The sequence below is a fragment of the Gallinula chloropus genome (genome assembly GCF_964237585.1).
Source record: "Gallinula chloropus genome assembly, chromosome: 1".
NCBI classification, from domain to species: Eukaryota; Metazoa; Chordata; class Aves; order Gruiformes; family Rallidae; genus Gallinula; species Gallinula chloropus.
The window spans coordinates 66,572,395-66,587,737 of NC_140085.1; the positions used below are offsets into that span (position 1 = coordinate 66,572,395).

Genomic DNA, 15,343 nt, shown 5'->3' on the forward strand with positions numbered 1-15,343 from the left:
CGTGACCAGCAGGTCAAGGGAGGTGGTTCTTCCCCTCTACTCCACACTCCTGACATCCCACCTGGAGAATTATGTCCAGTTCTGGGGTCCCCAGTACAAGACAGGTATGCAGCTTTTGGAGTGCATCCAGAAGACAGCTACAAAGATGTTCAAAGGGCTGGAGCACCTCTCCTATGAAGGCAGGCTGAGAGAGTTGGGCTTGTTCAGCCTGGAGAAGAGAAGGCTCTGGGGAAACATTATAGCAGCCTTCCTGTAGCTCAAGAGGACCTACAGGAAATCTGGAGAGGGACTTTTTAATAGGGCGTGAAGTGACAAGGGGTAATGGGCTTAAGCTGAGGGAGGGTAATTGTAGCTTAGATACAGGAAAGAATTCTTCACTGTGAGGATGGTGAGGCACTGGAAGAGGTTTCCCAGAGGATTTGTGGAGGTGTGTGAGGCCAGGTTGGATGGGGCTTTGGGCAACTTGCGCTAGTGGAAGGTGTCCCTGCCCATGGCAGGGGAGTTGGAACTAGATGATCCTTAAGGTCCCTTCCAACTCAAACCATTCTATGATTATCATGACTCTTGCTGATCTATAAAGTGTTTTGAAGATTATGTACTAATTATGCTAAGTACTGTGTGAATTCTTAACATAGGGAATTGCCATTGTTGCTCTGAGTTGGCATTTCCTTTTATATATTTAATTAAACTGTGATTTCTTGAAAGGCTCTGACCTGAAAAACTAGTACCACTTTATGAAAGAAGTACCATCCCAGTATTCCCTGCCTTTTCAATGTGCAAATCAACTGGGACACACAGTCATATACCTCCCAGAATACCCTCAACTTTCTGGCTGTTAGTTTACACAGGCAGCAGTTGTGAAGACCAGGCAGACTAGGACTGGAGATCCAATATGAACCTTCTCTTACCTTTGCCAAAGCCACTGACATGGGCGATACCAGGACCAGAGTAGATAGGGAAATCATCCAGATCTGATCTGTCTTCATTGCACAGAACTGGCTTCCGTAGCACAGAGTTGGTGAAAACCTTCAGGCCCATATCCTGAACATGAAAGAATCAATCAGATCACTCAGGGGATGCACGAGCTACCAGTGCATGCCACTTCTCTCACCTGGGTTATCAGAGCTCATCTTTCTCCTCCCTCCTCACGTCCCACCCTTTCAACCATGAATGTCACAACTCTGTATCCAACTTCTGTGCCTTTCTTATGGACCAGTGACACATGGTGTTCTGGGAAAGCAGTAATGATGGGACTTATGTTTGGTCTTAGACAATGGGACCAGTGGGAGTGGAGGCGAGTGTATCAGGAATCAATCAGTGTCCTGCATTACAGACTCAGATCTTTACTAGGCATGCCTGATCTCAGGAGCCAGGCCATGGTCCTGCTTAGGAGATGTCTGCTGAAGCATGGGCAATATCACAGTAAATATATCTAACAGTGATTCTCAGTCTTCCTGAATAAGAGATGGGGATTAGAAACCAGAAACTGGGGGATTAGAGACTTTAGGCAGATTCAGCCATCAGCTACCTTATTTTAGCAGTAAGAACCACGACCTGTGAAAGTTTAAGGATAACGTGCATGAATTATTCTGACATACCTCCCACACAGAACACATACCCTGAAAACCCTGTAGACATCACCATCCCGACTGACATTCACAGGTTCATAGTACAAGCCATTAAAAAAGGTGGTTTTGACTGGGGTACATTCCTCTGGCTTGTCATCCTCCAGGTTGATTCCGTTGTAGTAGTAGCCATATAAATCATTCACACGAAGTTGGTAGTACACCTGGGAGGTGAGAATGACTAGTGTAAACACAAGGAAGGTCCCAGGCAGGTGCAAAATCATATATGTTCAAAGCTTATGGTGCCACCTGAGCTATCTCTTAGACTGCAGTGGGTTTGCCTAGTGCTGTCTTATGTGAAGATGAATCAGCAATTCAGCTGGTGACACACAAGAGAGACTGGACTCTACACCCCTCCTTCTGAGCTGCAGCAGCTTTGAGGGGTGAACTTGAGCAAAAAGCACAGAAGCATACTCCAGAGTAATGCAGAGAGGAGGCTGGAGTCCAACAAGACACTAGCTGACATCTACAGATACTGTTCTGAGCACAAGGCCTATTTGAGTCATAAAATGCAATTTTGACATAATCACTCCCCAGGGAGGAACAATCCTTAATTTACATTAGGTATATTCTTAGGACATGTCTTGCACTGCTGTGCTTTCCAAAAAGTAAATGTTCCACTATCAGTTTCTGGCTTTGAAGCATACAACTTCCACAGACCTTTCTTTAATCACTGAGATGAAAAATGAAGACAGAAGCAGAGACATCACAGATGGGAACTGAAAGGTCATTAGGGATGTCACTGGCCCAAAAGGAGGGACTGGGAATGTGACTTACACTCTCAGCAGTTAAGTCTCTCTCAGGGTGAAGAAGGAGGACACTCTGATCTACAGCTCGCAGGGCACAGTAGGAGTTGGCAGCAGCTTCAAGGTGGAGATTGACTTTAGAGCCTGGGAGGCCCTCCTTCTCGGAGAACTCAAGCTGGAGCTGGAAATTATTAAATCCAAGACAACCATATAAAAATTAGGAGAATCAACTTGGCACAAAGATCTAAACCTCACCTTTCACCAGCACTCACTCTGTTCTCTGTGAGGCAAAGCTCCCACCCCTAGATGGCCCTTCTGAAACCACAATCTCTATAAAAATCCACAATCTCTATAACCCCCTAGTCACCTCCCTCTCCACACTCCACCGAGAACTTCGTTTGACTCTGAGCATACGTGTCAATTCAGGGGACAGGTCCTCATATTGTAAGGCACATTTGTACCTTTTCCATTCCTAAAGGCCAACCTGAATACAAAGTCTTGATGAAGTCATTTGCTAACTGTTGCCTCAGGAAAGACCCAGCTGATATAACTTTTAACAAGAAATCCAAGTGTTTCACCTTGTTTTTGAAGCATACATCGCTGCGTATCCAAGTGCTGTCAGCCACTATCTCCCCATGAGGATGAACTGTATAGATCAACAGCCTGGTGCTGGGAGCAAGTGTCTCTGTGATAGCCAGTGTGATGGAGAATGTACCTCCTGGAGCTGTGGAAGCAACATGTGAGGGGGAAAAAGCCAAAAAAAGGAGATTAGACAAACCTCAGCTTTGCTAGAATGACCACATATTTATCTATAACCTGCCAGCACTTTTAAAAAGCCAGGAAGTTGGATGTTGGAACGTTCATTTCTCAGAGGCTGAAGGACAAGTTACTATCAGCAAGACATCAGACAAAAACTAGAAGATGCTAAGCCCAGGGTGCTTTGCAGAGAGGAGTATGAGCTGAGTAGAAGTTTGTCAGGGAGCTCTGTGCCTGATTGCTATGAAAAGAGCACAATATTGCCTTTTCATCTCAAACTGAGAACCTCCTACACCAGAGGAGATAGGCCAACCTCCTTAGCTAAAGGAGAGCTCTCTTAACACTAGGAAATATGAAGTTCTTATCTACATGGATGACAACTACTAGAGCAGGAAATGAATCTTTCACATAAGTTTTGGCGAGTCCCACACTATCACACACCTTAGTGTAAGGCCCAATAATATGGAAAAAAACACATGCCTTCAAGCTGATTTAATGAAGGGGAAATTGTGATATAGTGACCTTTTGATGAACGGGGTGCCTTTCTCTAAACCGTATACTCTGCAGCCACAGTGCATGAATAGTCAGAGAAAGACCAAATATGGCAAATACAAAACAAGTCCTATATGAAGAATGAGGCTCATTTAAGCCACTGATTGAAGACTGGAAATAGACCAGGTTCTACAACAAAAATTTTTTAACAATGAATCAACACAGTTCAATTTGCTGAATATTGTCATTTGTGGGTATTTGGAGACTTCTGAAGTAGTAATTAATTCCAAGGACTTAACTGCTAAATATCCCTGTCAAATGAGACACCTATTATTTCAAACTTCAAAAAGATTTGGTCTTCTATTTGTTGAAAACTTGGATGTCATAGAACAACTGTGAAACTGCAAATACTCCTTGGCAAGAAATAAAAACAAAGAAGGTTACATTCACTGGTGTTTGATCACCACAAAGTTTTCATCTTTCAACTAGCAAGATGAATTTGATTGTGATATGGGGGACTGGCTAGATGCTGCAGGAAATGCAAATGATACTGTGAGTGGTGACAGGTCATGGGGTTTAAGAACTAGTACCCGCTTTTACTGCAGTACTCTGCTTTCATCCCTTCACAAAACTTACAAATCATGTGGTTCTCAGAACAGTGCTCTGAACCATCAGTAGCAATGTGGCCTAGAACTTACCACCAAAGATGCTGACTTGCTGCTGACCACTGAGAACAATTTTTCCTTTTGTCATCATCTGGGCATAGAAGAAAAAAATTTATGAGACAGGATCAAAAGCAACTCATCCCTTCCCCCATGATATTACGGATTTTGAATAGCATTCTAAGAGGCCTCAAAGGGCATCGAGTCAAGCTGTGATCTGTAAATACTGTATGCCCAGGAGATCTCTTCCTTATATGGTGTTCAAGGTGAATGAAAAGAGGTATTTTGATAAGCTATGGTCACACTTACCACATAATAGAAGTTTGTGTGGCTGACATTCCTGTAGCCCTCTCTGTTCAGGACATAGTGAACATTGATCGTCCGCTGCTGGCCACAGCTGAGCTGCTCATTCACTGGCTCGATTTTCACAAAGCTACTGGTCCGTGAGTAGAAACGTCGGACATAGAATAAGGCCTGGGGCTCATTATCGTTCCTCCACATGAAAAAGTCTTCACAGTCATCTGGCGCCTTCCTGGCCTACAAAGCAAGAAAGTCATACATGGGGATTAAAGAAAGTGGAAAATTTAAAAAAGGGCAGGGAGATGAGAAGCAAAGGCATCTTCCCTCTAAAATATTCTGCTGGATTTCGTGGGGCTGTTTAAGCCAAGAGCAAGAGCTGATGTGAAAAATTTGTGTTTCACCAGTGAAGAGGGCCTACTGGATACCTTAATGTACCCAGGCACTCATGGCACATTGTGGTAGGGAAGTTATTTCAGATACCTGCAGGCTTGGGACAGGTTGTATAAACTGCTATGCCTTATTGTGAGAATAAGAAAGGGCTTCTGAACAGAGAAAGTTGGGAGATGCTGAAGATCACTGCAGCCCAAACACTCCTGGGCTCCATAGGTACTGGTGTTTTCTCATACTGTTTTCACACAGGCAGCAAGTGGTGGACTGACTCCCTGCTTTCCTCATCTGAAACAATCCTGCCATTACTCACTGACTGCTTCTAATTCCTCTCTCCAATTAAGATTTTTTTCAGGAACTAGACTGAAGATTGTATTTACTTACTGTCAACTTAAAATTGGGATCAAAGAAGTTGGACGTGTCAATGGAAAAAGCAGCAATGCCATCCTTGTTAGTGGTATAGTTGGCCAGGTATTTGTCATTGAGCTCCAGATGGACAGTCCTATCAGCAATGGGCTCACCATCCACATTCGTTACAGTGATCTAAACACAAAAGATATCCAAGAGATTCAGAAAAAAAAAAAAAAACAACCCAAACAAAATGAAAGAATGGGAAATGCTCTGCTCACCAGAGAATGCTCACTTAATTAAGCCCTGAGGACAATTGCAGGGAATAGAAATCAAGATTGAAATATATGTAAGAAGCAAATGCTCCTCAATATTTTGAAGAATCACGAGTTCCATGACAGGCAAAGGCAGGAAATTCCCATCAGTACAAGGACAAAGTATACATCACAGAGTGAGAAGGAATTGTTTATAAACTTGCTCTCATATAAAAGATTCTTTTAATGAAAAGTCCTGTTTCTTCTCAGTGGACCATCACAGAAGTTAGAAACTACTGAGTGAAGGATGATGGTTTAAGTTCTTCCCTCATGCTCTTCCTTCCTCACCAAACAGAATAAGAGGGACTCCAGAGCACATCCTCTTTGTAGCATGCTGATTAACAAACCTAAAGCAGTCAGATGACTTAACGGCCACAGGTAACCTGTGGAGCTCTGTAGCACCTCCCAGCTCCTGGCCATCTGTGCATACCCTCTGTCCACATTGCGTATCAGGACAATGCTGTAGGGCTTATCCTCCTTTCCATGCCTGGGTTTATCCTGCATGTGCAGGTTGCTAGGAATGTGGAGTGTGCTCCAACATCTCTACTGCTTTAGGTAAAAACATCCCTGGGACTGTGTGATGCAACACAGTAAAATTTACCTTTGGTTTAGGCATAGCTGTGCTGAAGTAGTTTCTTGCAAACTGTTCTTCCCCACTCATGACCTTTCACTTTCTCACCTTTTAGGCTTTCTCTAACTATGGCAGAAGAGAGATGCTAACACTTCAGGTATGATACAGTTTTCTTATTTTTCTGTAGGAGCATATAACATAATGAGAGAACTATGCAGCAGTTATGCAACATTATCATAAGAAATTGTCAACACAGACTTAGGGAACAGCCAGAAATGGGGCAACACAGAGATCACTGTGTTGGACCTCAGGTAATTTTGATTTCTCAGGTACCCACCTCACCATAGTAAGGAATTCCCCTCTTATAATAGAGATCCATATTATTGAACATAATTCTGTCATTTTCTTGGTTGACTGCAACATAGTCATAGCTTTTCATCTGGATACCTGTGAGACACACACAGTATAAAGGGGAGGAAACAGAAATCAGACATGGACAGAAAACTCTTTCTTTTGAAAAACTGTATGGAGCAGTGGTGCTCTGGAGGGAGAGCTACATTAAGACAATGGTGATTGTTGGTTATTTGCTGCACAGGACAATTCTCTCGGAAAGTACCACCTATTAACTGTAATCAGCTACTCCCAGCCTCCACTTGGTGTTACCTGTCCCATTTTCAGTGACGATGCTTTCTACATTGAGGCTGGTATACATCCTGGCGTAGCTGCGGTACAGCTGGAATTCTTTGATGGAGACGACGGCGTTGAGGCAGCCATCCTTTCCCAGCTAAAAAAGGAGCACAGAAAGGGAAGCCCATTTCTCACAAAGCTCGGAAAATTGCTTCTGAATCTGTATTAATGGATCTCATGAGCTTTATGCCTCTGCTCACATCTTCAGATACTACTTTCTATTCACTCTGCTCATATCTATCTGACTATTACTCCTGGTTCCTTTCCCAGCTCATTGTTTCAATATCATCTACCCTTGCACCTTGAAACCTCTCTCCTCTCCCTAGCCCTCTGTGCTTATGTCTCTTCTCAATAACATCTTGCATGATGTCTGAGCAATATGACCAGAGCACTTTGAGTCTGATCTAGTGGAGAAACTATTCACTAGTTAACATTAACTATCTTCAGAGACTCCAAGTACAGATCTGCTGATTACACGTGGTAAGTGCACTTGGTAAGTGCACAGGTCCAGTGTATAGGAATAATCACAAAAGTATGGTTTCATAAGCTTCCCTTCCTCCTCCTGACTCTTTCTGAAGAAAAAAAAACCCAAAGTCTTCTAATATAGTAATTGGTAAAAACTACCTTCATGGTTTTCCAACACTGCCTGTGAAATGGTGAGAAAAAACCCCATGCCCCTGGGATTGTCTCTTTGGTGTTCCCCAGGAAATGAATGAGGCCACCAAATGCTGTCCTACATGTTGGGTACTAAAGCTGACAGGAAAGAAGGGCTTTGCCTTGTGTCATACCTGTCCAGTGACAGCTTTGCAGTTTTGTTTTCGCTTTTCCTCACATCGTGGACTATAAAAGCGCTGCTGACACACATTGACCTGGGCATTCCCTTGCACCGGCTGGCCATAAGTGTACCTAGGAGAGGAAGAGGCACAAGAACTCAATCATGTGGACTTAGCATGAAACCTGCAGTGCAGACTCTAAACCCTTCAGTGTGCCTAGAGCACACACAGAAGAGCAGCTGGGAATTAGGACTAGTTAGTCCTAACAGAATTCCCTTCAACTATTTATAGGCTGTTTCTGTCATCTTGTTAACAAAACCTGCTTTATCATTGTCTTGGTGTAGTCATTCTTTGAAGTCTGAATCTGGGAAGTGGTGCTGGTCTAAGGGTCAGGAATTCATTCCTTGCTGCTTGCTTTTTCTCCCTAGTGCCTTGTCCAAAGCAGGACATAATGCAGAAAGATCCATATTCACCCCTTTGGCTCATGCAAACCAGCCCTTTGGCAGCATCACAGCCAGCAGCAGCCTTAACCACAGACTCTCCTTCTGTACTATTTCTCTCCTTTTCTGTAATAATGAAACAACAACAGCTAGCACGTATGTACTGCTCCGTATCTTCAAATGGTTGCACACACAGCAACTCTCCCAGTTCTAATTCTGCTAGGCCATAGCTAAAGGAATTGCTCTAACCCATACTCTGATTTAGCAGCAGGGTCTCTGCTTCTCAGCACAGTACACCATCCTCTTCTCGTGTTTCATGTGCACAAAGGTGTCGTTGGCGACTCTTGATACTTACCAAGCACAAACATTCACCCTGACTTCTTCATCAAAGAAAGAGATCCTCTTTTGCAGACTGGATTTCACCTCAAACTTCGGCAGCACTGGGAATGCAATGTGAATATGACTAATCAGCAGTTGCATGCCACAGCAGGAGTGTATGTAAGCCAGTATAAAGAGAGTTGACAAAAGCATTTTCACCAACCAGGGGGAGGAAATGGTTCAGAGAAAAGTCTAACTAGGAACTGGTCGTAGGATATTATTGGAGAAAAAAATAACATTTAGTGGTAAGATGAGTAACTTGTTTAGAACGTAATATTAATCATGTTAATAATGATGACAGCCACAGAAAGAATTGAGATAAATCATTTTAATTTGCTAAGAGAAAGGTGGGAATAATGCTGATATTTCAAACTAGTTAAACCCTGGAGAACAGAAGTTATTGTGCAACTCAGCCCCACTGAAGGAGAAAGGCAACAGATTAATAAGAGAAATTGCAAAATCAAATAGGTCACTGTCACTCCCTCTTTTCAGCTTATCCTCTGTCCCTGGTCACCATAAATAAAGACAACATAGCTGGAAAAGACCTTTTTCTTACACATCTGTACAGAGGAGACTGGAAGGTATGAAAGAGCTCTGGAGGGTAAGTAAAAAAGATGCTTTATTGCCCTTAAAAAAAAAAAAACAAAACATAAAGCCAACTCTGGGAGTTGTCCAAGCCTTTTCTAGGAACTACCAAGGAAAACCTGACACTAAAAGATAAGAAAATTTGCTAAATCACTATGAATTTAGCAACTGCCTTGTTATGGCCTATTACAGAGAGTAAGATGATCACATGAGGCTTTTGGCAACTCCATTACCCACTGTTTTCCATCTTGAGCTTCCACTGGCTATTCAGCTTCCCCAGATAACAATCTGGTACCTGTTATTTAATCTGTCTGATACATAATATCTTCACATTTCTACCATATATTTTAGCCTAGTGCTCTTCATACAGTGATTATCTCCACCAAAGGGCATGCCTGACTCATTCATTTTGCCTCTGGAGAGTGTACAGCTTGAGTGATAGCATGTGGATTCTGATGTCATGTGGTGACTGTGCCAAGTCCAGAAAAGAATTAGACTCTTAATTTAATTCCTGAAAATGCCACCTTTCTCGTAATTTCTTTTTTATCGTGCCTTCACTTTCTCCAACCATCTTTCTCCACATCTTTCTTTCTCAGGTATGAATTCAAAGCACTTAAACTCTGCACTAGCAGCTCCTACCTGACATAGAGCCAGCCTCATTGCTAGCGCAGCACAGTTCACAGCCACTGCTTACCATATTCCTCCACTGTGAAGAACTGGTGCTGCTTTTCCCCTGACTTCTTCTCCACAGTGATGTGGTAGGTTCCCAGAATAGGCTCCGGAATTAGTGGAAAGGAGAGCTGGACAATTCCATGTTTAGGTGTTACCTCCAACCACTGGAAGATCTTGTTTTGCTCTGGATCCTAGAGAGTGGAAGAAAGACATGTTCCAAAACCTTTATAAGCCCGTTTCTTGTCTTCTTGCCTTCTTTTAAGGTTTGCATCCCAGCGTATTGGCTGACTGCATCACAGTGTCGAGTTCAGGCTGATGACATATGCTGTGACTTCCCACTAGTTTTCCAGATCTGTTTCTGCACTAAACAAGGCTAAGTTTATGTTTAACTTGATATTAGGTACACTACCAGATGATCTCAGATCATCCAAGCAGATGGATGGGGCTCATGTTGCTTATTTAGAGATTTTCTAACATAAGTCTTTCTGACTCAACTCCTTCTGTAAAAGAGGAATATTATACTGGCCTTCTTTAGAAAGTGCTTTGAGATCTAGTGATGAGAAATGTGGTAGAAGACTGATTTATTATAGGCCCACCACCAACAGAACATGACATTTCAGAAAACTACTATTCTTATGCCTTCATGAGAATAAGGCTATTTCATGGGTCCACTTACTGTAGTCATAGCAAAGTAGGACTACACTGATCACTCTTGCTTGATTCCTAACAAAAGACACAGATGGGAAGTGGTGAACAAATCCCGTGGTTTGCTTTGCTTGCACACATGAGCTCAGAAGCTGGGTAGTGTGGGGGGTCTTGCATGGCACCTGCGGGTCTCACACAGAATGAACTTCAGGTAGAGAGAAGCGATGACTTTCAGCACTACTTATGTGTGTGTATTGTTAATAATAGATTATTAATATTATCTAGATAATCTTCAAGGTCCCTTGCAACCCAAAGCATTCTAGGGTTCTATGCTTCCTTTATTTTGTGTGTCCTGTTAAACTCCTATAAAAGTCTACACCATCCTTGACTAGCATCTCCAGTTCTGCTGATTTATTCTCCTCTAGTGTTTGATGATTGGTACTGCAACTGGTCAACCTCAAGTCCGTCAGCTTTAGACAATGTGCTTTCGGTGAATCCCTCAGGTATTGGCACTGTGGGGAATGATGAATCATACACAACCCCTCCAAAGCAACTTGAGCTTTAATGACTTGGTGCATCTCTTACCTCAATGATGATTCGAGGGTACTGGAATAGGAAAAAAAGAGAGAGAGAAAAAAACAAGATCAAAACATCAAGAAATTAACTGTGGAGCTTGAAAAATACAAATACTACTACATAAAAAAGACTGTGAACAGCTTTCTCTGGATACAGAAGACTGGGACGAGGAAACAATTTTAAACCAATGTCTGTAAATAAGGTTTAGGGGATAAACTGTTTGTGAATTTGTCTCTCTCTACATATATGGGTCAGGTGAGGTGAAGTGATTCTAAAATCTGAGCGTTGTGAGAGATTTCTGGGAGTGCTTTTAGACTCTTTGCCCTCTGTAAAGGCAGGCAAGGGAAAGACTGTGAACTTTAGGAGTAACAGCAGTTCTCCAAAAACATCAAGAGGCCTATTCCAGTCCCTTTTTATTAAATTCCTAAGTGAACATCCCAGCAAACGGGTACCCTGAGAGTAATCTTGAAAAATCTTGACTATTACTCATACTTACTGTCTCCTGAACAGGTCTGAACTGGCTGTCCAAACTGACCACTCGAAACATTACTGAAAAAAATATAGGAGAAAAAAAAAATGGATCAGTCACTTTAACATTGGTAAGTCACTTTCAACATACAACTGAAACAAAGTTTGCTCGGGCTTTTAGGGAGAACAAAGAGTCTCTGGCTATCTAGGAAATATTTTATTATTTTAGCTAGTGAAAAAGAAAACCAAAACAAACTTATCAGGTGAAATATCTTCAATTCTGAGACACCAGCAGTAAAGTAACATCTAAAGGAAATACACATATTCTGTACTGCCTGCAGTGTTTCTTGAAAGACTCAGCTCTTTGGAGTGTTTCCTGGAAAATCGGTTTATAAAAAACAATTCAATGAAAAAATCCAAGAAAAGGAATAATTTGTCTATATCTAAGTGTAAACCTTGTGCATCACTGAATTATAATGATGCTGAAGAGATAACTAACTATACCACAGCTAGTACTATGATTTAAATATTGTGATGGAATCGGTACTGTGGATAAGATCAGCAGTTAAGTAGGAAGAGCTGTTGACAGGAACTGACATGCTTATTTTATATTTATATAAATTTTATTAATTCCAAGTTTAACCTATTATTTTCTCTATTTTTAAGGACACTTCACGTGACTGCAGTAAACCTGGCACAACTCGAGAGCCTGTAAATGGAATTAACTCAATAAAAACACGTGAACTCCACTAATTTGTTGCAATTTTGTGAATCAGTTCTACTTTTCACTGACTTCTGATGAGCTCGACCTCAGATGTCAATTATATACCATCTGAAGGATTGCTCATGGCTGTCACAGTCCACAGCCTTTTCTTCCTCTTGAAGAAGTCCTTGTCATTCTAGACCCACCCTTGCACTCAGTTTCTTAGTTGACTAGTTGACTCATACTCCCCAGCCACCTTTTTGCCCTTGTTTGTAGATGGGTTTGTCTGTCTGGATGAAGACAGTATTATCCACATTCTCAATCGCCACTGATCTTCTTTCAGATAATTTGACTGTGGTGCCTTTGGCAGAGAAGGAAATGAATGCCAGGGGGTCAGAAGTAGCAGGAGGAACCTGGAGAGGAAAAAAAAGCCACAAATGAAAAGTGGTAAGTATCTTGAGATCCCCTGATACCCATGGTTCTTGAATAAGATCCTGACTGTCCAGTGAGTCATAAAAAGTTTGTGCAAAGTCATGAGAAGATCCCTTTGACCATGAGATAGTACCTGGGAATTTATACTGTGGAATTCCCTTAATATGTCACCAGGTACTAAGGTTTTAAGCTGTGCCCTGTCCTATGCATTTCCTCATCTCATGTAGTTACCTGCCCATATGCCAGTTTCCCCAGCCATACAGCACAATTCTGAAGTGTCTTCTCCTGCTGCATTCTAGAAAACCTAACCTTATGACTTGTTTGTCATAGGTATCCAGATCTTGCAGAGTCACATGAAGGGGAATTAACATGTCCCAGCTGGGTTCTCCAGCTTGACTACTATGACAGTTCCATAGGGTGCATATAACAGTGTTGGCAATCAAAAGCTTTTTTCTATTCACTCTGTGGAAATGGAATATCTTTCTCCAGGCCCCTGTATCTGTTTTTATTCTGTCAATATTGTCAGCCTTTCCAGCCATTCATCTTTTTTCATCCTATTTCCTGCCTGCACTCTTCATCTTCAGAACCTCACTCAACAGAGAGAGTTGAACTCAGAAGCATTTCCAGCTTCCACACCTTCTTCAGCAGTCTCAAAAGAGAAAATACCTTGAACTGGCAGCACCTGAAGAAGTCATTCGTTGTCACAGAGTCCTCCAATATAGTCTTCTTGATACTGCCGTATTCCAGGACAACGTTCAGGGCCAGAGGCTCATTGAGGTTGTGGAACTGTACACAAGCAGTCTGTGGAGAGTCGCTCCTCACTACTGTCGGGACCAGCAGCACATACTGACTATAAGAAGGCAAGACAAGATCAGAGTTCAGCCATGAAGGAAAATCAGAGCAAACGGGAGAAGAAAATACCACAGAAATGCTGTTATGTGGAAAGGAAGACACGGTCCAAAGCTTGCTCAAACCAGTGGAAGAATTTCCATTTCTTTCAATGAATTTTGAATAACTTGCTAAGAAAGTACAGATGACTACTTTTTGTCCCTCACAGTTCTTTCTGAGCTGAAAGCCTGGTATCATTCTATGTAATCTCTTAACCATGAATCTTTCTTACACAGCTCCAATTACTAACGTGTCTAAACATCTGACAAGCATAGCTGCATTTACCCTCCCATGACCTATATCTCGACTTAAACCTCTGGAACCTCCCATAAGGAGGAGTGTTATTTAGGCCCTTTTTGAAATCAGTGACAAAAATACTAGTTAATTGTTGCAACAATTTTTTTATTTCCTTTTCTTTCTGGATTTCTCTCCCTCCAGATAAGAACTGCCATACTATAAGTCAGCCAGCATAATGCACAAGAAATTATCCCACTTTTCCATTTTGCAGAACATTCCAGGGAATGCTTCATTCTGTTTCCAGGCCTCTGTTTCCATGCCTGCAAGCCTGCTTTGCTTCCTTCTTCCATTGGGCTTTTTTAGTTACGCTTTCTACAATTAGAGCAGCCTTCCTTCCCTATATTCTTCCTCTAAAAAACATTCCTTGATATTTGCTATATTAAGCTGGCCTCCCATTCTATGCTGCCCAATCTCAGTGTTATCAAAAGTATTGCGTGACAGAATTGATGAATTGCCTCTGCAGCACATGAATTGCACAATCTTTTCTTGGTAGTCTGATTATTTTCCTTATTTTGTCCCACAGCTTTGTTTGGTCATATTGTCTTCACTGTTATTTCCACTTGCCCAGTTCAGTCTGCACAATATTTAAAGACCAAAAGTAAAATGTTTAAAACCCACACTGCATCTGAGAAAACTAAACCCTCTGACTTGCCATTAGAACTTTCGAGAAGGGGATTTAAGCTCTAATGCTGATGTATTTTTGTAAATTGTGGCTGAAATCGTCTATTTAGATAAAGCCATGGACACTGACAGTGCTGTATAAGCTGTGACAGCACAACAGGTATAATACTAATACCAATACTAATAAAATATGAATACCAATAATAATTAGGATTCCCATTCAGCATAGGCCCTAGTAGCAGCCATTATCTCATCTGTAGCACCTTCCCATACACCTTGCTCTCTCTGTACTGCTGTTGCATACCATTCTGAACATTAGTAATACTTGCTAGTCCAGTCTTGAATCTCCTCCCCACCTTATCCATGCACTTCAGAATTCATCTGCTCCAGTTCTAGGTTTCTGTCATTCAAATTAGATTTCATAGCAACTTTACAATGGAGAGCATAATTCCAAATCATCTTTCAATGTTATCTACTTCCATTTCAGACACATTGCAGAACCTAGCTCTCAAAAATCCAGATTATATAGCAAAGTCCCAGAAAAAAATTAGCTTGTGGAAAATACAGTAAAATATTTTATCACAACAACACAGAATGTATGATCTCTTACGGTTTAGAAGAAGCTGTGGCAATCCAGTTTAAGGACAGAATACTCAGAAGAATCCTTGACCACATCTCTGTCTTTGAAGAATAGAGACTGATCTCTAGTGAACAGCTTGTCTTCCGGCTTTTAAACTGGCCCAGGATGATGCTCCTCCTCCACAACATCAATCATAGTATAACAAAAGCTATCTGCATAAAATTTGCATAGGTTCATCTTCCTCTCTCTCCGGTCTGTTCTCACACTCATTGAACTCTCAAACAATAGCTTAGGAAAGTTCTCATGTTTCACATACCTGATGACATACAGCAAGCCAAACCGGTTTCTTCCCATCCGAATGTTTTATTGAAGCTTACCTCTCTGATTAACCTGTCAT

At 41.8% G+C, this 15,343-nt stretch overlaps 1 protein-coding gene across 1 annotated transcript in view; it reads right to left on the bottom strand.

Annotated features, from left to right (window-relative positions):
* LOC311205253 (ovostatin-like) overlaps positions 1-15,056 on the bottom strand; it is a 29,627-nt gene extending 14,571 nt beyond the window's left edge. The window contains exons 1-17 of the mRNA XM_084279596.1: positions 14,977-15,056; positions 13,227-13,410; positions 12,385-12,541; positions 11,454-11,506; positions 10,967-10,987; positions 9,759-9,927; positions 8,457-8,541; positions 7,677-7,794; positions 6,865-6,985; positions 6,539-6,648; positions 5,353-5,511; positions 4,591-4,818; positions 4,321-4,375; positions 2,950-3,107; positions 2,403-2,552; positions 1,619-1,789; positions 909-1,041 (exon numbers count right to left, since the gene is read on the bottom strand). Coding sequence (XP_084135722.1) covers positions 909-1,041; positions 1,619-1,789; positions 2,403-2,552; positions 2,950-3,107; positions 4,321-4,375; positions 4,591-4,818; positions 5,353-5,511; positions 6,539-6,648; positions 6,865-6,985; positions 7,677-7,794; positions 8,457-8,541; positions 9,759-9,927; positions 10,967-10,987; positions 11,454-11,506; positions 12,385-12,541; positions 13,227-13,410; positions 14,977-15,041 — 2,137 coding nt within the window. The 5' untranslated portion in view covers positions 15,042-15,056. The remainder of the gene's footprint in view (positions 1-908; positions 1,042-1,618; positions 1,790-2,402; positions 2,553-2,949; positions 3,108-4,320; positions 4,376-4,590; positions 4,819-5,352; positions 5,512-6,538; positions 6,649-6,864; positions 6,986-7,676; positions 7,795-8,456; positions 8,542-9,758; positions 9,928-10,966; positions 10,988-11,453; positions 11,507-12,384; positions 12,542-13,226; positions 13,411-14,976) is intronic.
* Positions 15,057-15,343: the final 287 nt, after the last annotated feature.